The sequence below is a fragment of the Typopeltis vanoorti genome, chromosome 8, assembly GCF_054136105.1.
Source record: "Typopeltis vanoorti isolate ZY-2024b chromosome 8, IOZ_Tvanoo_1.0, whole genome shotgun sequence".
NCBI classification, from domain to species: Eukaryota; Metazoa; Arthropoda; class Arachnida; order Uropygi; family Thelyphonidae; genus Typopeltis; species Typopeltis vanoorti.
The window spans coordinates 97,015,430-97,041,906 of record NC_143556.1 but is presented as its reverse complement, the minus strand read 5'-3'; the positions used below and the strand labels follow the sequence as shown (position 1 = coordinate 97,041,906).

Here is a 26,477-nt window from a genome sequence, read left to right as displayed (position 1 = left end):
TTTTTCTTCTGAAGATAGCTGTGGGCTTTTTTCTTTTTTTTTTTTTTCCTTCAGAATAAACAAATCAGCACAAAGGATAACTGCATATGTTAAGTACTCACTACTTCAGTTGGCTTGAGTTATATAGGATTGATCTTAATTCCAGTGTTTTTTCAGCAGTTTTTTTATAAGAATCCCTTAACCCTGAAAGCATAGCACATTTTTCAGTATTAATGTGGGTAAATTAAGATTAGGTTATAACAAAACAAAAGTTGAAATCTTGAAAAGTATGTTTGCTGTAGACACTAAAGATGTGTTTTTTTTCAAGCTACTTCGAGTACTCGATGCGTTGCAAAGTAGAAATGCTGTTCAGCTGGCCAACCAGAATCCATTTAATTTTTATAATTTCAACTTAGATAATACTGTGCATATGCATGCATAGGTTTAAAAGTATTTACATTGTTTTAATTTGGAAGTATAATTATGCTCTTGAAAGACAGAAATAGTGAATTTAATTGAAAGTATTGAATTTTTTTCTGCCATTAAAGTTTAAGGACAGAATATCAAGTGTTTGCTTGCATAAGAAAATATATAGTTATAATTTGCACATTCATGTATATTATGTGTTGTTCCATTTTATTATTGGATATTCCAGTGATGCCACATTTATTCAAAACTTTCACCTGCCATGATAAATAGGAACTGTTTATTTTTCCTTTTATCCTTCATGTTTTATGCTATTCCCATTGTTAGTCCTAGTCTAAATTCAGATATCATAGGTATTATGGATTTCTCCCTCATTATACTATCTATTGCACTCTGCCCTTGTTTTTTTTTTTTTTTTTTCTCCACTAGAGCATTCTAATGGAGCATTTTGATTTTATATCACTTCAAGGTCCTCTTCTTACTGCTTTGCCTTCTATCACCTTTGATTCAAATAAAAATTTCTTGACTTTTCACAAGATTTCTGAGAAGAATCTTCTGATCTTCTAGTAGGTTACCTTCCAGTGTTTCATTCTCAATATTATAATATGCTATAGCGCAGAAAATTGGATCTTTAAAAAAAGAGGAGCTTCATTCATTATAAGTTTGATGACAATATCTTGTAACGAAATATATGCTACATTGAAATAAGTAACATCTGCATGTCAGAAGGAAACATGCAAATATGTAGCTAACATCCAGCCTTTGCAGTTTCACATGCCACGGCACTGATCCAAGCAATCTCCTAAGCCTGTCATACTTACCAGCTCGGTAATTCCACATATATCCTGTCTTAATTGAACATTTAGATTGTCATGATTATCAGCCAATGAAAATGGGAGGATGGCACCTCTGCCATGAATTACAAAGAAGTAATAGACCAAAGGATGTTAATGAAATCTGACAATTTGATGGGGAAATAGTCAGCTAAGAGTTCAAAGGAGCTAAGGAGTTTGTATCAGGTGTAAGCTTGACCATGCATCAACAGAAGTACTAGAAAGTGTGATCTGGACCAAAGTTGGATTCATATGTAATAGAGGTATGTGCAATTTAGGTTCCTCTTAAATATGGTGCTCTCTCAGTACTTATTTCAACATTATGTATTTTCTTATATGGAAAGTATTGAGAAGAACATATGCTATAAGTGATATATATATATGCATGAACACACACACACATACCAAGTGGTATCACATTTATTAGATTACATTTTATCATCCATGGAATTAACTTTTTCTCTTACAGACATTCACATATTTGTTCCAGACTGTATAAAGCAGATAGGTGATTTATGTTTTTGTGTGTGCATGCATGCAATTCAACAAGATAGCAGGCCAAAGTGATATTTTTGTGAAGTAAAACAGAAACTCAAATTAATAGAGAACTTCAAATGTATTAAAAATTTAAGAACTAATAAATATTAAATTAATAAATGCAAGGTTGGTCAGACCACACATAAACTGTTGTGCTCAAATCTGGTCACCTAGTATTTCATTGTGATGTTGAAATACTAGTGTGAATCCACAGACAAATGACTAAAGTGATATTGGAATTCTGGAGAGTGGTTATGCAGAGAGTTGAGGGAATGTAGATTACAGAGTTTGGTGGATAGGCAAAAAAGAGGAGACCCAGTTGGCTAAGGGATTTTACCAGATTAATACAGAAGGAATTATTAAAAGAGTGGATAGTAAAAGAGAAAGAATGAAAGACCAATCCTACAAGTTGCATAAAGATGTGGTGAAGAAGGGTTCAAGGAGTAGATTTGTTACATGGAGAGCTGTTAGTGAGTAGAACACATTGTTGGAGTGCATTGTGAATGCTGGGAACTTAAATTATTTCGAGGTTCATACGATGATAGACAAGTGGCTGGTTGAGTGGACTTTCCAGGATTAGTGAGCTGACTCCATGGAGGTTACTGTAATAATAATATTTTCTACTATAACACTAGCAATTAAAAAATGCTAATACATATCGTTGAAACCATTAACGAGCATTTGCATCCTTTCATATTATCTCATAAAGAGGCACCAGGATTTTTCATTCCACAAAACACTCATAAGCAATTTAAAGATAATAACAGGTCTCATGGTCTTAGTTGCTTCAGCTGTAAATAAAAAAAAATTTGTGTCTGTGTTCCTCATTTCTTACTTCACCACACTTGATTGACCAGATGAACGATAGTAGTTGACACCATGAAAGCATGTTCTATTTATATACCAGGAAAAGATTAGAGATACACTTGAATAAAAAAGCAAAAAAGGATGCTAGTTTCTGAAAAAGAGACAAGGAAGTGGAAAAGTTGAATTTTCATAGGATATAGTTATCTGATTTCCATTCTCAGCAAAGGTTTTTCTAGGTATATGATCCATACACAAAAGGTTGGTTGATTAATCTATAGTATGTTAGTACTATAGATTAATGTATATGGGTAGTGGGTTAGGAAAGGAGAAACAACTTGTTGACATTTGATTTAAAAGTCTGTATATTGTATTCCTTGGGAAATACATCAGGGGGGAGACTGTTCTGCAGTACAGCAGGTGGAGGGAGGGGGGGGAGAAACTTGTTCTGTGGGTTTCAAGGTGTACTGTGAAAGGATGTTAGGCAGCAGCTGTATGTGTTCCAATGGGCTTAGTGCTGATTGGGGGAATTAGTGATGCTATTTCAGATGAACATTTGCCATCGAAATATTTGTAGAATACGCAAATTGCAGAGACCAAACATCTATATGAAAGTGAGGGAAGTGACTTGGTAAGAGATGGGTTATTTATCAATCTAATTGTACTCTGTATTGAGTCAAGCATTTTGAGGCAACTTTTAGGAGTCCCACTCCAAATGTGAGAGTAGTATTCAATAGCTGAGCAGATTTGTGATTTGTATTAGAAGTGAAGTAACATCTTGAGTGAAAGAAAAATCCTAGTTTTTTGGAAGCTGAGGATGCAATGGTTATGATGTGTTTATGCCAAGAGAGGCCTGATGTAAGGGTAATTCCAAGAAGAGAAATCTCATCTTGCTTGGAAATTTGGGTTTTATTAGCATTGAAGTTGACATTATCTGAGCCCCATTGGAGGATCACTTGGAGGTCAGAATTGAGGGCAGTGGTGGTTGATGTTCTGTAGGTTGAAGTGAGCTGTGTGCACATTAAGGTTTGTCAAATGAAAGGGAGGAGTGCAATGTGCTGTCATCTGCAAAACTGTGTATTGGATTGGAGGTCAACTGAAGTAGGCCATTGATATACAGAAAGAAGAGGGTTGGTGAGAGAACAGAGCCTTGTGGAACCCCAGTATTAGTAGAACCCCCACTACCATCACACAAAGTGTGCATCCAGACAGAAAGCTGGCAATCCAACTGCAGAAGTCCTGAGACAGTTCAAATGATAGGAGTTTGCTTAGCAAGCCCTTGTGTCAGACCCAGTCAAAAGCTTTGGAGATCAAGTGCAACCACTTGATATCTCCAAATTATAGATATTTGGCAAATCTCCATGGTATTTATCCAGAGATGGGTGATATATGAGAGTAGAACTCCTGTTGATCAGCAGTGACAGAATCCATTCTGGTGGTCACTTAATAGCTGAGTGCCTTCGAGATGGTGTTGGAGTAGAATTGATGGTTTTCTCTATCACTTTAGATTGGTGCGAGGTGAGTGAGAAAAGGTGGTAGTTAGATGGCAGTGATTTTTTGCCCTTCTTAGGAATGGGTTGAATATAGACCAATTTCCAGACTTTGGGATACATACCAGTGGAGTAAGAGAGTATGTACACACTGCATAGGATAGGAGTCAGTTCTGGTACACAGACTTTCAGAACAATTAGAGGAATGCCATCAGAGCAAGGAGACTTTTGTGTGTCTAATTTAGATAATAGGTTTCTGATCTGTTTCTGACAAAAGGATATGGGGGCATTGTATGTTGGGCAGTTGGAATGATTGGAGGGCATTTGCCATTGTCAGTTATACATGCATTGGAGGCAAAGAGAAGCCAGGAGATTAGCTTTTTCTGTGGGTGATGATGCAATAAAGCCATCTGGGTATGATGGGGTGGGAATAGTGTAGGACAAAAGTTACAACCAACTGCTTTGGCAAGAGACTAAAAGGCACAGCTGTCATTTGGGCAGGCTGCAAGTTTCCTGCTTTTTGTCCATTAAATTTCTGTTTTGGAAGCACTGATAGTTTTCTTGCATCTATTTTGGGCTTCAGTATAAGCACTGAAGGAGGATAGAGTTCTTGATTTGAGCCAGTTGTATGCTTGATTTTTCATTTGTAGCCAAAAGATGAGCCTTGGCACATCTTTTGGAGAACCAGGGTTTAGTTAAGGGATGGTAGTTCAGATAGGTGTGGGAAATGTATGTTTCCATGCCAGTGAGGGTTACTTTGGTGATATGTTCAGTGCATATGTTACATATATCAGTTATTTATATACTATCTTTTAAATAGTGATTATGTTGTAGTAACAAAGTATCCAGTTTGACCATGACACAATCATGGACTCAGTGATTTCTTTTTAATAAATTTTTGCACGAGTATTAAAAATAAATCTTGCAAAGAATTTCTGCCCACCAAATCTGAACAAGCATGATTCTATATCAATCTCTTGTGTTTAGATGATAGTCATTTGAAGAATGAAAATTGTATTTGTATTAGAATGACTTTTATAATGTGATAAATCACTTATACTTTTATTTTTATCTCAGAAAGAGGTTGCTTTGCATTTTCATTACAGTTATCTAATTAATTTGATCTAAATGTTCATTAACAATTTCCATGTCATTGTTTTGACTAAGCGAAATATTAGCTAAAGAAAGCTAAATCTTTAATAAAGTTTTCTGTTATTTTATGTCATTAAAGTAATTTTACAGCAACATGTTATCTTAAAATGTAACTTTCTTTCTATCCATTAAAAAAGTAGACTAGATGATGTAGTAAGATCAAGAGATAGCTATCTATCCATCTGGAGATCACTTCCAGATAGGAGATGATCTCCATATAGTTTTGAGCGGAATAAAAATGAATCTTCTTCCACAGAACATAATAGGACCGTTGAACACCTATCAGGAAATGTTCCTCACAGAAATCTTCCAGTTAGTCCTTGATTGGCATTTAGCTTTCAGCTCTGTAAATTAACCTGTCCAACTTTTTTTTTTTTTTTATATATTGTCTATCCAGTTCCTCGTTTTTTGAGTTCTTGGAATAAGTCCTTCAAAAACTTGCATTGGGAGGCCATTAGATCTACTGATGGGACCAAGCCAGATGATTTGTTTGCTTTAAACTTTGTTATGATGTTATCTGTTGGAGTGATGAAAAACTATTCTACCATACTTCAGCATTTGTGATATGTTCAGCATATGGAATCTTTATGAAACATCTATAGCACCACATTTCATCTTCTTTTAAGATAATCCAAGTTTCACTTCCGATACTGAGTAAGAGTGTAGTTAGCAAGGTTAGAACTAGATCTTTTGCTTGGTGAGTGGTGAATGAGTGGAATAGGTTGCCAGAGTCTGTTGTGGGTGCCATGACTGTGAACGAGTTCAAAGCAAAGTATGATAGATACTGTGCTAATGCTGAATAGTTCTTGACTTGATGTTTAGGGCCTCTCTAGATGAGTCTAAGGACTCCTTGGAGTTGCCTGTAATAATAATAATAAATAATATATATGAAGTACTGAATTAACTGGTGTGTCAATAAGACCATCTGTTTGTAATTGTAAGTTTATTATCTGTCCATGGTGGTTTAGTTTTTGGAGTACTGTTGTTGCTTTTACAGTTTTGTTCTAATATCCTGTCTTGATCTTCCATCTTTATTATAGATATTGTCCAGATATTAAACTGATCAACTTCTTCCACACATGTATTCTCAAGCAGGATTTTTTCAGTTTATGCCACATTTTTTTTTTTCAGTTTATCTGTGCAAAAACAATGGGCACAGATATTTGCCATTGTTTATGATTTTTGGGTATACTTATGATTAAGATTATGATTATGAGTAGGCCAATGGTAAGATGTTATGGGCATTTATGGTGGAGAGATGTAGAAGATCAGTCAAAATATAAGAAGCATGGAGAGGCATTTGTCCAATATTGGATTGAAGAAAGTTGTTGATGATGAATGATGATTAAACTGTATTTTTTAAGAGGTATCTAACTTTGTGATAATTTCCTGAAGATCTGATTTTTTTTTTTTTTTTTTTTTTTTTTTTTTTTTTTCCTGATAGGAGATCAATATCATCAGCAAACTTTAGACAGTTTATTCTTCTTCCTCCAATTTTGTAAATGAAACTGGAGGTTTCATTTACAAAATATTCAAGGAATATCATATTGAAAAAAAAAAAAATAATAATATATATATATATATATATATATATATATATATATATATATATATATATAATGAAGTTTTAAAGAATCAATGTTGAGCATTTAATTTTTTTCTTGAATAATATTTGTATATTTTAGTCTATTGGTGATCTCTGCAATAGTTTGAAAGCGAGAACCAGTTCCTGGAGACTCATTGGAAAACCCTGAAGAAAACATTGATTGATTCAGCCAAGAAGGCATATTGTGAGTTTGTTCACAAAGGGCAGAAAAATGCAAATGTTAAAAATGACTAGAAGGTTAAAGAGGCAGTCCTGGAAAAGAAGAAAGCATTGAAACTTCCTAGCTAGTAAGTCAACAGACCCCGAGAAAAAAACAAAGAGAAAGGTAAGAAAGCTAAGCCTTGTGTAAATTGAGGTTAGATGACTTTCAAGAGTGAAAGTCTTAAGTAGCTAAATAAGTATGTGGAGGACTTTAGTAAGAGAAATAATAGAGAATAGAAAGAATATAAGAATAAAGAAAACAAATGTCTAGAAGGGCTAGTGAAAAAGCTTATAAGTGAATGCTAGAGTACTGTAAAGCGATCAGAGATGATAAAGATGACATCAAGATTGAAGATAATGTCTGGAATCTGAATATTTGGGGTAATTAATTGGAAAGAGTGTCAAATGAAATAAGCAGTAGTAAAAATATTCAAGAGAAATGTAATCAACAGTATATATATATAAATATTAATACTTGAAGAGCATATAGAAAGAAATTGAGGACGATAAAGTCATATCAGACACCTGAAATGGAAAAAAGCAGCAGGAGTAGATGATTATTTGACTAGAAATGCTCAAATATGGAGATTTAAAAATGTTTTACAATGGCTGTACTGAATAATTCAGAAAACCAAATACGAGGGTCAAATTCCAGATGATTGAAGTAGAGCTCTCATAGTGCTCATCTGTAAAATACAAAATAAAATTGTATATGAGAATTACAGAGGCATTTTCCTATTGGGTCTCCAGGTAAGATTTATCTAAGCATACTTGAGAAGAGGGTAAGAAGCTGAGTTCAGGCCAAACAGCAGATGTCAGCATCAGATTTTCATTTTAACTCACAGTTGAGATATCATGGCAGTATAACAGGGATCTGTACTTATATGGAAGAATAAGTAAATCTATATTTAAATTGTAAATCAGCAGTTAGAATTGCATCTGTCTGTAACTGCTGAATCATCAATTACAGAAAGATGCTTTGATGTAAAATTAGGTGTAAGACATGGATGTGTACTATCACCACAATTATTCATTATCCATAAGAATCATGAAGGAAAGTGACATCAGAATTGATTTAAAAATTGGTGATGTTAATCTCAGCTCTTTGCTTTACAGAATGTTTAAAACACTCTGTTTAACTGTTTAAGGTAGTTGCCATGTGCAGTCATAGCTCTCCATGTATGAGAGAGAGCTGCACATTTCAATCACGCACATTATAATACGCTAGCTGCCGGCCTGGTTGGCCGAGTGGTTAGTGTATGCACTCTCCAACCAAAAGACTGCGGGTTCGAATCCTGCCGTAGGCATGGATGTTTGTGATTGTCTGTGAAAATAGTAGTGGTGGACAATAGATGGTGGCGTTGGTGTAGTTGCGGTTCGTTGGTGGATTTGAGTGGTGGAGACAGCTGTAGAGTAGGTGCTCTCCCTCGATGAGTCTTTGGACTCCCTGGAGGTGTCAGGTAATAATAATAATAATTATTATTATTATTATTATTACGTGAGAACCTATACAGTGTTCAAATACTTACTATGGGGGGATCCACACTAACTGTTACTCTCACATAATACTTATTTATCTCTAAGCTCCTTCACTGACAACCCATTCTACTTATTTACATTCTCCAAGAAAAAAATCTAGCACTTATACTTTTATTAACAACACTCTTACATAACTTCATGCATGAGAGGACAAGGTGGCCTTGTCCTCTCATGCAGAGGAAAATTTCTTTAGTATCCTTTCTATAAAATCTCCTTATTCACTTACATGTTTCTATTATATCTCCTCATTTGTGCTTTTCAGATAAACTAGGAGTACTCCATAGACCAGTCATCATTTTGGTCAGTCAGCTATGAATCCTCTTTAACACACCTCCACATCCCCAAGAAATCTGTGACTAATAGTCCTGATTACAGCAGCCATATCAAAGCCTTATAGAAAAGAATAATAACCTCTTAGTTCTTCTCTTGTCAGTGTATTCTTCAACATCTTCAGTTATTTTGCCTTCTTATTTGCAATATACACTCTGAACTTCAATTCTCTGTCCACCATCAATGTAATACACAACTTGGAATCTTTTCTTACCTTGCACAACTTTCCACATTGTCACAGTAAACTGATGACTTTGCTTTGCCTATACTGTCAGTCTATTCAAATTACCTTGCAGGATCTCAGCATCACTATTATTAATTATTGTCCTCCCCAGTTTTGCAGTATCAGCAAGGATATTTCCAATTAAATAATTTCCTATATCATTAATGTCGAAATTAAATAAGATTGGCCAAGTACAGAGCCCTGTTGCACACCACTAGTCCTGGATTCTACATTGCCATATACTACTAATTTGTTGCTCCATCAGCCATCCTCTTTTCCATGTCACCAACTTCATATCTATCCCTGTTTGCTCCAGTTTACATAATAGATCTCTATGTGGTATCATCTCACATGCCTTCACAAAGTCTACCGGTATCATGGGATGAAGGAAATTGTGTAGCCATTTCCTTTATAGAGAACTGTTAGAAAATTAATTAGGCACTCAAAAAAAGTGAGTAAATTATTATGGCAAAATGACCTACCTACCTTTGACACATCTGCAATGTCTTCAATAAAGTAAACCTACTTATTCCTGAATTGTGCTTTAACCTAATTTTCAAATACTTTTACTGCCACCACTCCTGAGATACTAGTGGCACCACCAAAATCGCAGTAACTTCTGATAATACATGGGTAAATCTCTTATCCAGTTTCACTGCCCTCATACTAATGGTATTTCTGTGATTATTTTGAAGATAGTGAAATGCATTCCTGTCTTATTTCTAATAAAAACAAAATTATTTATTTATTTAGGCAACATCCAAATCTTGAGATAGTACTGAACTGTGCTTGTGATTCAGTCTTAGATGCTTGTGAGTCAATATATTACTTTTTTTTTATAGTGAAACCCATGGGGTTTCACTATAAAAAATAACTATGGAATAGCACAAAATTCCATATTCCATAACTATGGAATAGCACAAAAAAAGTAAATAGCTTTTTTTATTATCTAAATATTTTGTCTTATGTATCATAAGATCATCAGTACAACTAACGAACAACAATAGGAATTGAATTAAAAAAGCGCAGTAGTGGACGTACTTAAATTGGAATCTGTCTACATATACAGTCACGTGTTCATGAATTAAAACTATTGGACTGAAATTAAAATATATCAGATAAATTATTTAATACATTTGAAGATAACAATTTCCCAAACTTTTGGAATAGTGAGACAGTCATTCTGATTAAGATTAGGTCTATGAAGTAAAGCTTCAACACTTTCTTTATATAAACATTCATATTTATATATATATATGGATCTATGTAGTAGCTTAGCATTTTGTCATTGGATCCTGTGGTTCATTTTTGATTCCATGTTGTGCAAGGCCAGATTTGTGAGGTTTGATAAAACAGATGTGGTCTTTGATGTTCAGAGATATGTTTATTATAGATGTTCCTGTTTGTCCATAGTAAGACAATTTACACAAACATGGTACTTTGTATATGCCAGGTAGAAACGTTGGTGAGAGTTTGTCTTTTGAAGAAGGTAGCAAATTGTGAATTTGGTTGATGGATTTGTAGGTAGCAATGAGTTGACATTTTTCCTTTCTTTTAGTTGATATTTTTCATGATTTTTGCCACACGTTCAGAGATGCCTTTAATGTATGGTATAGGAGTCCTGTGGGCTTCTTCTTGTCTGGGTTGATTTCTAGGAGAGTGGTTAATTCTTGTTTGGGTCGTTATTGGATTATATCCATTTAGTAAGGCTGTTTCTTTAATAATTTACAGTTTATTTTTAGAGATTCTTCTATAAGAAGGCAAGAAGAACAAATCTTGTGTGCTCAGGATACCCAAGATTTTATGTTGGAAGTTTTTTCCCACTTGGTTAGACTATAATAAATTTAGTTTAATCCTTTATCCAAGTGTAAGCAAACAAGTTTGTGCCTGAAGTATCTTCAGAACTAAGGCAACTTGTGGTAAAGGTGAACCAAGCTCTCATCACTACTTGTCTTAGTATCTCCCATAATGCAAACCACATCTACTTGCAGACATGCATAATGCTATGCATTAAGGGAAGGGCCACTACCCAGACCGATTTCGACCTTTATTGAGGTCTCGTCAGTGGGACCAGACCCAGAGGTGGTGATACTAAGGTGGAAGCAATGGAGAAGTCATATTTACCTACATGAGTTGTCAGAAGGTGTCTCACCTTATTATTAAATTTAGTTTAATCCGTTATCCAAGTATAAGGAAACAAATTTGCACCTGAAATATCTTCAGGACTGAGGCAACTCGTGGTAAAGGTGGACAAGCTCTCATCACTACTTCTCTTAGTATCTCAAATAATGCAAAGCACATCTCCTTGCAGACGTGTATAATGCTATGCATTAAGGGAAGGGCCACTACCCAGACCAGTTTTTACCTTTATTGAGGTGTAGTCAGTAGGAGCCAGACCCAGAGGTGGTGATACTAAGGCAGAAGCAATAGAGAAGTCATGAGTGCCTATACGAGTTGCCAAAAGGTGTACCACCTTATTATTAAATTACTTTGGATTTAGAGAAATATGTTGGAAGTTTTTTCCCACTTGGTTAGACTGTGATAAATTTAGTTGAATCCTTTATCCAAGCGTAAGCAAACAAGTTTGCACCTGAAGTATCTTCAGGACTGAGGCAACTCGTCGTAAAGGTGGACCAAGCTCTCATCAATACTTGTCTTAGTATCTCCCATAATTCAAAGCCATTTCCTTGCAGACATGTATAATGCTATGCATTAAGGGAAGGGCCCCTAAATCCAGATTAATTTAATAATCTGGATTTAGGGGCCCTTTTGGGAACTCGTATAGGTAAAGATGACTTCTCTGTTGTTTCCATCTTAGTATCACCACCTCTGGGTCTGGCTCCCACTGACGAGATCTCAATAAAGGTCAGACTGGTCTGGGTAGTGGCCCTTCCCTTAATGCATAGCATTATACATGTCTGCAAGGTGATGTTCTTTGCGTTATGGGAGATACTAACACAAGTAGTGAATGAGAGCTTGGTCCACCTTTACCACAAGTTGCCTCAGTCCTGAAGATACTTCAGGCGCAAGCTTGTTTGCTTTCACTCTTGATGCCTGTATGTGGGATGAAAAATAGCCATGTTAAGGATTAGCTGGTGCAGAAAATCTTCACAAGATTCTTTGAATAATTTCACAGATTTAAAGGGACTGCAAGGAAGAAGTGTCATATGATATGGTGGTTACTATTCATAGCATAGTTACCTAATCCAACATATTATGTTTTTGGAAGCAGATGTAGTCAATATATACAGTATCTATATATTCTTCACATTTGACCTTAGCAAAATGCCAGTTTGACCATAGTAACTGAGGCTATGTGAGTAAGGAATTCTGTATACACCAGGAAGAGAGAGGTGTACTTTATCTATGCTAGAAAGAAAAAAGAAAGCTGGTTTCTTAAAAATGAGACAAGGAAGTGAGAAAAGTTGAATTTTCATAGAACATGAACAGTGTGCTTGCTCTGATGATGCTGGTGTTATACTAGAGAGTAATTAGCTGTGGAGTTTAATAAACTTTAATGAACATGAAGAGATCTTTTAAAGTAATTTATATATGCATTTTTCTTTTCTATTGCTTCATGACTAAGAGCCTAACTTCACATTGTCAAATGAGTTGCACAAAAGTTTCAAGACGAAAACAGCAAATCATACACGTAATTTATTGTCTAAATAATTAACAACATACTGCTTATTTTGCATTCTCTTTTATTAATGTTTCTTCTTTATCTAATATATTCACTTATCTGGTTCATACTTTTCTAGAAAAATGATACCACTGTACAGATTTAATGGACTCCCAAGAAATGATTTTTAAAATTAAAAGAAAGAAAAACTTTAAACTATTGAATGTGTATATTTTAAATAGTCTTCTAGAAAGGTGAATAACAGGAATGAATACACAATGTATTAGATGACAGTGACCTCCTAAAGCTAACTGATTCACTAAGGTTTAAAAAAAAAAAAAAAAAAAAAACTGTCTAGGATTTTGCAGTTGGTTCTGTTCTTGATAACAGAATAGAATGATTCAATTTTCTCTGCAACAAGATTCCAGGCTATCAAACCTATGATATTAATACACCATAGGTTTTTATAAAGTTTGGTGAATGGCATTATCATTTTAAATAAAAAAAATCCTATCCAGAACTAAGCAGATCTGGGTGTCGTTTAACTCACTGTAATTAAATTTTAAAAGAGGAATGCTTATTTATTACATATGTGTATATCCTTTTTCTTACCTTCACAGATGTTCATGTCTGAACCTCTTTTTGATACACTGAGAACAAAAGAACAGCTGGGATACGATGTAAGTTGCAAATGCCACAACACTCATGGAATTTTGGGGTTTAGTGTTACTGTGTATAGTCCTGCGACTAAATACAGGTAAGGTTTTAGGCTATAATATTTAATTTACAAAATGTTAATTTGAAAATATTTTGATAGTTAATGCATTCGTATAATAATATGCTATATTATTTTATTTATTTTTTTATGGGGAACCCATACAGGAAAGCTTCGTCAGCCTATGGTACACTAGTACCGTTAATGGGCAAGATAGATCTTTTCACATTATCTCGAAAGGCTGTGGATTGCGTTCCTTGAGAAACACATAAGATGGCAGAATGTTCCAGAAGGTAGTAGTGGGAGGGATGAATGAAGAGGAGGAAAAATTTGTTCTATGAATTTAGAGATGTACTGTGAGGAAGTGTTGGTTAGTTACTGCATTATTTGAACTGATGTTAATTCTGATGAACAGTGCTGTAGAAGTATTTGTAGAAGATGCAAGCAGCAGAAACCGACCACCTATGTGAAAATGAGTGGAGGATCATTGATGAGTCTAACTGCCCTTTTCTATACATAGTCCAATATCTTTAGGAAACTCTTGGGACACCATCCCAGATATGGGAACAGTATTCAATGTTCAGACAGATTTGATTTGTATAAAATTATTATTATTTGACACCTCCAGGGAGTCCTAAGACTCATCAAGGGAGGACACCTACTCTACATCTCTCCGTCTCCACCACTCAACCTCATCCACCAACCGCTTCATATACACCAACTCCATCTACTGTCCACAATCACCACTATTATTTTCACAGACAATCACAAACATCCATGCCCACAGCGGGATTTGAACCGGAAGGCCTTTTGGCTGGAGAGCAGATACGGTAACCACTCGGCCAACCAGGCCGGCAAAGTTAGGAGTTGTTTGGAGCTAAAGTAACACACTTCGACCAGAAAAGAAAACTTAACTTTTATGAAGGCAGGGGAGGCAATATTTGTAATATGTTTGTGCTAAGAGAGAGAGATTTGAGGTTAGTGTTATTCCAAGAAGATAAATCTCATCATGCATGGAGATTTGGGTGTTGTCAAAAGTAAGACTGGTAGTCTTACTTTTGACAGAGATGGTGGTGATTTGTGCATTGCTCATCATCATCATCATCAAATTCCTGCCATGTACCCTCAAGGGGTGTACAGGATATGACAGTACTACATGAAAAAATTACATCATTACTAACTTCCTATCTACAATTTTCCTCCAAATCAGTCTGTTACTTGTCAAGACTCCAACATTATCAGATCTTATATTTCTATCATCTAAGGCACTTTGTACCGTATCAATCCACCTATATCTTGGTCTTCCTCTGGGTCGTTTTCCTGCCAACCTGGCAGAGAACACTTGTTTTGCTAATCTTTCTTCTCCCATTCTATTTAAGTGACCATACCATCTGAGATTAGCTCTGCTAACGCATTCCTGGATGCTGACAATGTCAAGTTCTTTCCTAATATCCTCATTTTTAATATGATATTGCCATTGATGCCATCTGTTCACGCCTCTAATCTTTCTCAGGACTCTCATATCTGCGGTCTCTAGTCTTTGGTCAAGTGTTTTACTTCTGACCCAGCTCTCAGATCCATAAGTTAAAATTGGTTTGAACACAGTTTTGTATACAGCTAATTTAGTGTTCCGACTAATTTCTTTCTTATTCCATATGAATTTATTCAATTGACTTCCCACGATACCAGCTTTGCTGATTCTGTTGTCTATTTCTATATTTAGTTTACCATCTTCAGTAAAAATTGTGCCTAAGTAGCTAAAATATTTTACTTGTTCCACAGGTTCTCCATTCACAACACAGTTGACATTTTCAATGATTCTGCCTATTTTCATTGTCTTTGTCTTTTTATTGCTGACCTTCATACCATATCTATTACAACAGCTATTCAATTTAGTCAGAGAATCTTGCAGACTTGTAGCGGATTTATTTAGAAGTATAACATCATCCGCATAAAGCAAAGAGCTGACATTAACATCTCCAATTTTGATATCAGGTTTAATACCACATTCCTTCATAATGTGATCCATATAGATAATGAATAACAGAGGGGATAATGTACATCCTTGTCTGACACCAGATTTAACATTAAACCATCTTCCTGTACTTCCTTCAATTCTAACTGCTGACTCACAACTCAAATACAGACTAAGTATTGCTTGATATAATGCCCCATTGACACCATATAACTGCAGCGTATTGAATAGCTTCTCTCTTGGCACCTTGTCATATGCCTTTTCCAAATCCACAAAACTTAAATACAGATCTTTGTTATATTCCCATGCTTTCTCGACTATTTGTCGTAAAGTGAAGATCTGATCCTGACAGCCTCTATTTGGCCTGAATCCAGCTTGTTCTTCACCAAGCTTTTCTTCCACAATTCTTCTCAACCATTTCTCAAGTATACTTGCATAGATCTTGCCAGGAACACTCAGTAGGGAAATACCTCTGTAATTCTCACATTCAGTTTTATTTCCCTTTTTATATATGGGTACTATGAGAGCTCTACTCCAATCATCAGGAATTCGTCCCTCTGTCCAGGCTTTCTGAACTATGCAGTGCAGCCACTGTAAGACTCTTATACCACCATACTTCAGCATTTCTGGTCGAATATCATCTACTCCTGCTGCCTTTCCACATTTCAAGCCTTTGATGGCTTTTTCTACTTCAAGTATGGATATGCATTCCTGACTGCATGCCTGGTCAGTGTTTTTTATCACTGTGCTGTCATCACTGCTTGTTTCATTTAGCAGTTTTTCAAAGTAATTACTCCATACTTCAAGGATATCTTTTTCTCCTGTTTTCATTTCACCTTTATCATCTCTAATTCCTTTTACAGCACTCTTTCCTCCATTCCTAAGCTTCTTCAACAACCTCCAGAATATTTTGCCACCTTCTTGATATTTATTTTCTATATTCTTGCCAAAGTCCTCCCATGACTTTTGTTTAGCTAGTTTTACACACTGTTTAGCTTTCTTACATTTGTCTCTGTATTCTGTAAGAGTAAAAGCTGACTTATTTGCCAGGAACTTTTGATATGCTTTCTTCTTTTCCTTCACTGCCTCTTTAACTTCCTGTGTCCACCAGGGAGTTCTGATTTTTTTATCTTTGCACACAACCTCACCACATGCCTCTCTGGCAGACTCAATCAATGTTTCCTTCAGAGTTTGCCACTGAATCTCCAAGGTTTGATTCCTGTTCTCAAACTCTTTCATTTTCTTTTCAATAATATTTCTGTATTTTAGTCTACAGTTTACATCTGAGAGCTGCTCAACTTTTATTCGCTTTAAAACTTTCTTACATGTTATTCTTTTCAATATGAAATTCAATTTTATCCTGCTCAAGACTAAATAGTGATCACTTCCAATTTCAAATCCTCTGTACACTCTGGTGTCCTGCACCAGGGAGAAAACATCACTATCAACAATAACATAGTCAATGAGACTTTTCTTATTCCTAGCCTCTTCTCTCCATGTGAATTTGTGCACATTTTTATGTTGGAACATGGTGTTAGTAATAACCAGTCCATGTCCTGAGCAGAAATCCAACAGATATTTGCCATTATTATTAGCTTTGCTCTTTTCTCCAAATTTTCCCAAAATATTTTTGTATGTCTCACAATCATTTCCTACTCTACTATTTAGATCCCCAACAAGGACCAACTTTTCCTTTTTCATTGTGTCAGTTGCTTTTTCTAAAGCCTCAAAAAATTCCTCCACTTCTACCTTAGTAGAGCCTTCTGTGGGACCATAGGCACAAATAAGTCTCATTGTCCAGTTCCCCATTCTCATATTTGCCCACATTACTCTACTTGAGACTGACTGCCATTCAAGAAGATTAGCCTCGTATTTTGTGTTGAATACTATGGCTACTCCTTCTTTTCCTTGATTGTTATTGCCTGAATATAACATTTTGTATTTATTGCTCAGAAAGATCTCACCAGTTTTGGTCTTTTTTGTTTCAGTCACCCCTATTATGTCGATCTGGTACTTATCTAATTCCTCAGCTAGCTCCATTTCTTTGCCATTCAGGCTTCTTACGTTGATAGTACCGATCTTTAACTCTGGTGATGTTGAGTTGGGTTTGTCAAATGAAAGGGAGGAATGCAATGTGCTGTCACCACAAAACTATATATTGGGTCTGCTGGAGTAAGTCATATATATATATATATATAGAAGGACAGAGTTGGTGAGAGAACAGAGCCTTATGGTACCCCTGCATTAGTCGTATACTTAAAAAAAGACAAGTAACCATCCACCATCACCCGAAGTGAGCATCCAGTCAATAAAAGCTGGCAATCCAACTGCAGAAGTTGGGGGTGAGGGGAGACCAAAAAAACAGGCCTTTGTGCCAGACCCAGTCAACAGGCCTTGGAGATATCAAGAGAAACCACTTGGGACTCACCAGAGTCCTAAGTGATTTCCCTTGATATCTCCAAGGCCAGAAATTTCCATGATATTTGTCCAAATGTGGAAGACAAAAGTGAATAGATCACCTGTTGACTGACAGTGATGGAACCCATACTAGTTGGTCATTTAATTAGTTGGCTCCTCAAGATAACATAGCAGTTGAGTGTTGATACCTCTTTCTATTACTTTGAAAATACTGGAGTAAGAGAAATTGGGTGGAAGTTTTTGAGGGTATTGATTTGTTTCCCTTTTTAGGTTTTGAATATGAGCTAATTTCCGTACTGCAGGGTGGATACCTATGGAATAAGGGAGTATAAAAAGACGACACAGAATGGGAGACAACTCTGGAACACAGACTGTTAGGACATTTACGGGATGCCATTAAGGCTACCAGATTTTTTGGTATCCAATTTGAGTAAAATTCTCCTGATTGAGTGTAGAGTATGTGGGATGATTGGGGAGAAATTACCAAAATCAGCAGTACAAGAATTAGAGAAGTAGGAAGCTAGGAGATTGGCTTTTTCAGTGATGCAACAGTGGTGGGAATAGTGTTGGACAGAAGTTTGGCTAGAAACCAGAATGTATGGATGCCATGTGAACTTACATCCTGTTCACATGCCACCCATGCATTCTGGTTTCTAGAGGTAAAGGACTTTGCTCTAGTCCTTTACCTCTTTCTAAGTCACTTTTTGATGTGTTGATAGTTTAATTGCAACATTTCCAGACTTTTGTGCAGGATAATGCAAGTGCAAAATAAGGATTGTAATCTGACCTGTCAAATTATAACAGGGAGTGGCCAAATTTCTTATGCCAAAGAACCACATAGGACATTTTTTTTTAATGTTCATGAGGCACAGGATATTTTCTAAAATATTTAATTATTATAAACACATGCATATAATTATATTCACATTATTATCAGCACTTTAATTACTGCTTGTAGAAGGCATAGGTTGGGTCTTCATTTTTTGCTGTTAATGCTAGAAAGGCTGTCTGATGTGACATTAAGATGTTATGAAGCTTAGTCATAGTTCCATTTCTTCCATTTTGTTTCTTTAGTCATATTAAACAATTAAGGAGTTGCAACTTTCACTTCTGAAGATAAAAGTAACCAGCCTCAGAAACCAATTTTAAAACACTTACTTGCCACAACACAGCACCTGCAGAGTAAGTACTGCTAGATACTGGTGAGTGGCAAATGATGGTCATGCACTCCTTCCAGTTGGGCACCTGTTCATGGTGGAGGGGACCTCCCAGTAACAGGGCTAATCTTTTTCATTCTTCCTCTTTTTATTTGCTTTTCTTCCCATCTTTGCTCTAGTCCTGAGAGTCTTTTTTTTAATATTCTTTCTTTCAGACCACCATCACTGGGATCCAATGCCCTGCTGCTGTGTTGCATATGATGCAGCTCTGGACATCCAGAAAAGGGGGAGAGGTAGTTTTACACTATGTTGGTCTCTGCTTTGGCAAAATGGGTGGTCCTAGATGGCCTGGCCAGGATCCAAGGTTTGCTGTGGTAGCCTTCTTTTGCCTGGAAAGATCTTGGAAAATATGACACAGCTGGAGATATAGCATATTAAAAGACACCTCTTTAATCTTTGTCCAAGGGGGCACCCTCTTGTTTTTATTAGAAACTTTCTATCCAGCTCAGTACCGAAAACTCTCCAGAACTGCTTACCCACAGAAACCTTCACTTATATTCTGAAACTTATGGTATTTGTAATTTGTACAGGTTAATCTGTTGTACTATTTTAAATAAATAGTCAATAAATAAGTTTAATATCTTGAAGCAAACATATAGCCTTGCTTTTATTCCCCTAGTTGTTCTTTTATTGATGAACGAATTGAAACATTTTTGGAAAGCTTTTCAGAAAAAATGGCAGCTCTTCCTGAAACAGAATTTAAAACACAGGTGAAGTATATTTTCAACTTGTACTGGAATAGTTTACTATTTACAGCTGATTTTATGTGTTTGTGTGTGTGTATATATATATTATATTTATTTACACAACACACACACACACAGTCAATCCTCAGTAATCCATTCCAAGAAACAGTAAAAATTTAAGGCTTTGTAAAGATTTTTAAGTTTGTAACTAATGTTTTTTATGAACTAGTTCATAATAAGTAGTTGAAATGAAGTTCGTTAAAAATAGTCTTTGCTTTTTTTATAAATAAAGACCTGAGAAACAATCACCTCTCATTTACTTTTCTCTAATCAATATTTCTAGCAGTCTTTCCATTTCAACAATTGTTTCTTTTCCTTTAAAAATCTGATTGAGGAATTTGTCACTTTCATTTTTTCCTTTGTTCTTAATTATTGTATTTGCAGTGGTCCTAGCCATGCTATATTTTTCACAAATTAACAAGGAAAAGTTACATCTGCAAGTATGCAATGCATACATAACCGAAGTGCTATGATGGTTGAAATTGAAGATCTGTTGATTATTAGTCTGCAATCAAAAGAGAATTCCAATTAGTGCCTATAATATCACGGCCAAAGCTCTAAGCCTCTTTTCAAGAACTTAAAGAGACTTTAGTCTCTTTTAAATATAAAGAAGATAATTCAAAATTCGCAGCTAGTAAAGGTTAGCTTGAAAATTTTAAATCTAGGGCTGGATTGAAGAATGTGAAAATAACAGGTGAAACTGCAAGTGCCGATGAAGATGCTGCATCTACATTTCCTGCTGAGCTGCAGAAAATGATTACGATTACCGCCAAATTTTCAATGTAGATGAAACTGATGGGAAAAAAATGCCATCTAGAAATTGAAACCACTGCTTGTTTATCGAACTCAGAACCCAAAGGCTTAATTTAAAATGATGTAACAAGAACTCTGCCTGTAATTTGGTGGGCGAATCAGAAGGCTTGTGTTATCCAAAGCCTATTCAAAGATTGGTTTAAGTGTTATTTTTGTGTGGCAGTTGAAGCTTATTGCAAGAGAAATAACTTAGCATTCAAAGCTCTTTTGCTTTTAGATATAATGATGCCTATGTCCAACCATTCACATAGACATCATTGCAACTTTCAAAGCCTATTTTCTTAAAAAGCCATTCTCAAGGGTAGTAGAAACAAGAATGGGAGAAAATGCGATTACACTCCAAGAATTTTGGACAAATTTTAACATTGAACACACAATTGAAAACATTCATGACTCGTGGGAGCAAGTGTCTTCTACTGCATGAGAGCTTTTTGGAAAAACCTTTATGCCAGAATGCGCTAATGTAGGTGGTTTTCAGAATCCTGTGAACAACATGGTTGAAGAAATCATTGTAATTGGTGAAGACCTTGGTTTTGATGGTACTGATTCAGAAGATGCTAAAGAATTGTTGACTTTTAAATTGAAAAGATTTCAGTGACAACGATCTTCTTGAACTTGAACAACAATGTTCATATGAAGACAACGAACAAATGGATGTGAAGATGAGATTCCAAAGGAGATAACAATCAAATAACTCGATGGACTATTTCACAGTTTAGAATCGCTTAAGCAGCAAGTAATGGATATGGATCCAAATGTTAATCAAAGAATGCTTGTTTTCGAGGTCTAGAGAGTCGTAGAATGTTATCGTAGAATTTATGCTAAGAAAAAAACTAAAACTGTTCAAACGACTCTTGGATAATTTTTTTGGTAAAAAATTGCAGAAACTAATTTAGGTATAAGCATTTACTTTGTATTAATTTTTTATCTTTCCTAAAAGAGTACCATAAAAGACAAATTATTAATATAGTAATTGATCATGGATGAATTATCATTTTTACCATTGATTATTATATTTGATTAATGCGATTTTGATATATGCGTTAACATTGAGAGATTAATTAATCACATTAATCAAGAGATACCTGTATATATATATGTGTGTGTATGTGTGTGTGTGTGTATATATATATATATATATATATATATATATATATATATATATATATATATATATATATGAGATTTCTTGAAGTGTTTACTACAAGACTTACTTTGAAAATGTTGGTGCATACATGACAAGAGTTGGGATTGGATGTATATCAAATTATATATCATCATCAAATTCCTGACATGTACCCTTAAGGGATGTACAGCATATGATAGTACTACATGAAAAATTTACATCATTACTAACTTCCTATTTACAATGTTCTTCCAAATCAGTCTGTTATCGGTCAAGACTCCATGATCAGATCTTATGTTTCTATCTTCTAAGGCACTTTTTACTGTATCAATCCACCTATATCTGGGTCTTTTTCCTGCCAACCTGGCAGAGAACACTTGTTTTAATAATCTTTCCTCTGCCATTCTGTTTACATGACCATACCACCTGAGATTAGCTCTGCTAACACATTTCTGGATGCTAATAATATCAAGTTCTTTCCTAATATCCTCGTTGTTAATATGATATTGCCATTGATGCCATCTGTTCATGCTCCTAATCTTTCTCAGGGCTCTTATATCTGCAGTCTCTAGTCTTAGATCAAGTGTTTTATTTCTAACCCAGTTCTCAAATCGATAAGTTAAAATTGTATACAGGTAATTTAGTGTTTTGACTAATTTCTCTCTTATTCCATATAAATTTATTCAGTTGACTTCCCCTTATACCAGCTTTGTTGATTCTGTTGTCTATTTCCATAATTAATTTACCATCTTCACTAAAAATCGTGCCTAAGTAGCTGAAAAATTTTACTTGTTCTGTAGGTTCTCCATTCACAATGCAGTTGATATTTTTAGTGCTTCTGCCTATTTTCATTGTCTTTGTTTTGTTATTACTGAACTTCATACCATATCAATTACAACAGTTATTCAATTTAGTCAGGGTATCTTGCAGACTTGTAGCAGATCTGTTTAGAAGTATAACATCATCCATGTAAAGCAAAGCGTTGACATTAACATCTCCAATTTTGATATCAGGTTTAATACCACTTTCCTTCATAATGTGATCCATATAAATAATGAATAACAGACTTTTCTCTCTCTCTCTCTCCCAAATTTTTGGGGTAGAGAGAGAGAGAGAGAGAGAGACAATCGTTTTGATTCAGATTTAGCTGATGTTAAAGGGCTTTGCAACTTTCTTTGAAAAGGCGTTCATGGGAGATTCTTATCTTATGTAACCATCAAAAAAATTTTTACGAATAATTTTAATAATATTCTTTATTAGTATTAATTTCTAGCGTGCGACAACAGTTTTTAATTGGTAAACCACTGACTGTTATGTATTTTGTATTCCATTCCTTTGAATTGCTTGTTGTCTACACTCATGATGTACTGTTAATTTCATTGTCTTTGTTTTGTTATTACTGAACTTCATACCATATCAATTTCAACAGTTATTCAATAATATTTAATATTATTAAGATAATATTTAATAATATTAAGTAATTTTAATAATATTCTTTATTAGTATTAATTTCTTGCACGCGACAACAGTTTTTAATTGGTAAACCACTGACTGTTATATACTTTGTATTCCATTCCTTTGAATTGCTTGTTGTACTGATGATGTACTGTTAATTTCAGTATGTAATGTCTGTACTTTTATTTCATTAAAGTTAATCACTGTGGTTATCATGTAATTTATTATTTATAGTGCCACTGGTACCTTTAAAGATTAGACTTATTATCCTTCATGGGGAAGACTTCACTAAACAAACAAGCAAGTTAGGAAAATTATCTGTTTTCCAAAGTAAGCGTCGCGCTCAGATTGCCTTTCTCAAAAAATGCTGTGATACGAAAGTTATTCCTTTGTTTGCTAGATTTAGAGAAACTGTTTGGTCGCCTGGAGCTCACACAGTTTATATTCACACAAATTTTTCCTTGATATGGAACTAACTTCGGATGAGTAAAAAAAGTAAAAATTCATGGATGATGAATTACTGGATATTGATATTATTCTTCATGTTTCTAAGCAATCTTTAACCCGTTCTTATGAAAGACATTCCCGCAAACTGCAAAATATGAATCTTGATGATAACATTACCTCTGACAATACTCCTACTAATAAATGGATTGTGAATATTTCTAGATGCTTGTTATCTAATGCTGAAACTAGTGCATTAGCTAAAGGCCTTGACTTTGCCATTGTACCTAAATGCATCCCACATCTTGAATTTTTGCATAACATTGAACGTAATCTGTCAGGACTTTCCAGCGAAGATGCTAATAAACTACTTTGAAGTTACTGCTTCACTTTTTAAAAGCAAATTACCTCTATTTAATTTATCAAGTGCTTTTTTTTATTTGTGTGGGTCCACCCCCCCCCATTCCTCAACTGCTCCTTAGGACTGGTTGAGCTCTCCTAATGAGAGATTAAGTACTATATTCTATGACTGTAGCCTGTGTGTGTGTTCATGGGGGCTGATTTACTTGCTTGCAGGATGAAAAAAACCCCAGATAAACTAGGAGAAAAATCCTGCTGTCCACACCCAAGACCGGCTAACTTGGCTATGGCTGAGAAAGATCGTTAAGTTCCTCACGTCGTCGTCAACGGGAACCGAACCTAGGACACTCCTTCCCAAGGCATATGGTTACAAAGTGCATAGCCACTAGGCTAACCAAACCTGTGCACTAACTTCATTAAGAAAAAATAGCAATATATCTATTTCGAAAGCTGATAAAGGAAAAGCAGTAGTAGTAATGGATAAGGCCGACTCTGAGAGAAAAGTAGACTGCCTTTTGCAAGATACCTTCACCTATCAAGAAATCAATCATAACCCTACAAAAACGCAAATTAAACAATTAAATAAGCTGCTTGATGAAGTTGTCAGTTGGGTTCAAAATACCGTGGACAAGTTATGCACTCATTTTGGAAGAACTTCTTGTTTATATGGCCTCCCATATAAACAAGAAATTTATATTCCTCCCAGAAATTCATAAAGAAGGTTATCCAGTAAGACCCATCATGAATTGTATTGACTCTCCCACTTATAGAATTGCTAAATTTCTTCACATTTATTAACTGCTCATACTGGACAATCCAGATCTTTCATCAAAAATTCCACACATTTTCTTGAACAAATCAAGAATGTTCAAATACAAGAGTCAGACTTGTTAGTCAGCTTTGATATTGTTTCCCTCTTTACCAATATTCCATTATCTGTCATTGTTAATTTACTATATGATGATTATCCTCCCGATATTGCAAAGATTTTTGAATTTGTTTTAATAAGGAAATACCATGAGCAGACATATGAATTCAAAATTATAATAATGGAATAACTCACATAAAATATTATTTAATAGTAAAATTTTTGCCTGTGTATCGCAGGCATCTTCAGTACATTTACAAAGCTAATTGAACAATAACTGACAATTCCAAAGGACGCTACCTAAGTAGCTCATGTAAGATAACTAAAGAGGTCAATAAATTTCCTGGCTAAAAAAAAAAAATAAAAAATTAATAGAAAAAATAAAAATAAATAAAAAATATATATACAATAAAAAGTTAGGAAAGATTAGCTGATTTATAAAGTACTGTCTCCCAGGGGATAAACCATCGGATCTGTTTAAGTTAGGAGAGTGAAGTAAAGTTTCACATGTTTCTTTATAAAGCCGTTCCATGAGGAACCGACTTTTGTGAAGGACTCAAAACAACTGAAATATTTAACACCACTGAATATTTTTGTTGCCTTTCGACCGTTTAGAAAAATCTCCACCTTTCTCACTTCTCCTAAGGACAAGCTTCCACATCTTAATCATCCAGGTGTCTACCAGATTCCGTGCTCTTGTGGATTATCTTATTTCGGACAAGCGAGAAGATCTGCCTCTATTCGGCTAGAAGAACACCAATCTTATATTGAATACTTTAAACCTGAAAAGTCTGGACTTTCTGAACATGCCATCTTCACTAGACACAGAGTTCATTGGAGAAAGACAAGAGTTCTTCACAAAAGTCAGTTTCTCATGGAATGCCTTTATAAAGAAACATGTGAAACTATACTTCACTCTCCTAACTTAAACAGATCCGATGGTTTATTTCTATCCCCTTTATGGGAGGTAGTACTTTATAAATCAGCTAATCTTTCATAACTTTTTATTGTATATATTTTTTTTTATTTAATTATTTTTATTTTTTATTTTTTTAGTTAGGAAATTTATTGACCATTTTAGTTATCTTACATGACCTACTTAGGTGGCACCCTTTGGAATTGTCAGTTATTGTTCAATTAGCTTTATAAATGTATTGAAGATGCCTGCGATACACAGGTGAAAATTTTACTATTAAATAATATTTTATGTGAGTTAATTCGTTATTATAATTTGGAATTTTTGAATTTGTTATACATTCAAGATATTTCAGCTGGAAAAACAAGATCTATAAACAAGTTGAAGGTACTGCCATGGGTCGCCCTCTGTCTCCAACTTTGGCAAACTATTTTTTGAACCCTCTGGAAGACACCTTGTTCTCATCCATTCATCCCCAACCCTCTCTTTGGTTTCATTATGTTGATGATGTCTTTACTATTTGGCGCATTCTGAAGAGGAACTTGCTACTTTCCTACAACAGATCAAGAGCCTTCACCCACACATTCAGTTCGCCATGGAAAAAGAAAAGACTGGTACCTTCTTACATGCACAGCCTCTGATAATTTATCAACCAGTGTTTATCGAAAACCTGCTTTTACTG

General features: G+C 35.0%; 1 protein-coding gene across 2 annotated transcripts in view; it reads left to right on the top strand.

Moving 5' to 3' along the window:
- The window catches only part of LOC150104209 (nardilysin-like), a 561,456-nt gene that overhangs the window by 456,997 nt on the left and 77,982 nt on the right, over window positions 1-26,477 (top strand). For both annotated transcript variants that reach the window (XM_090396835.1, XM_090396833.1), the window contains exons 27-28: window positions 13,363-13,499; window positions 19,687-19,777. In XM_090396835.1, the coding sequence (XP_090252961.1) occupies window positions 13,363-13,499; window positions 19,687-19,777 (228 nt within the window). The remainder of the gene's footprint in view (window positions 1-13,362; window positions 13,500-19,686; window positions 19,778-26,477) is intronic.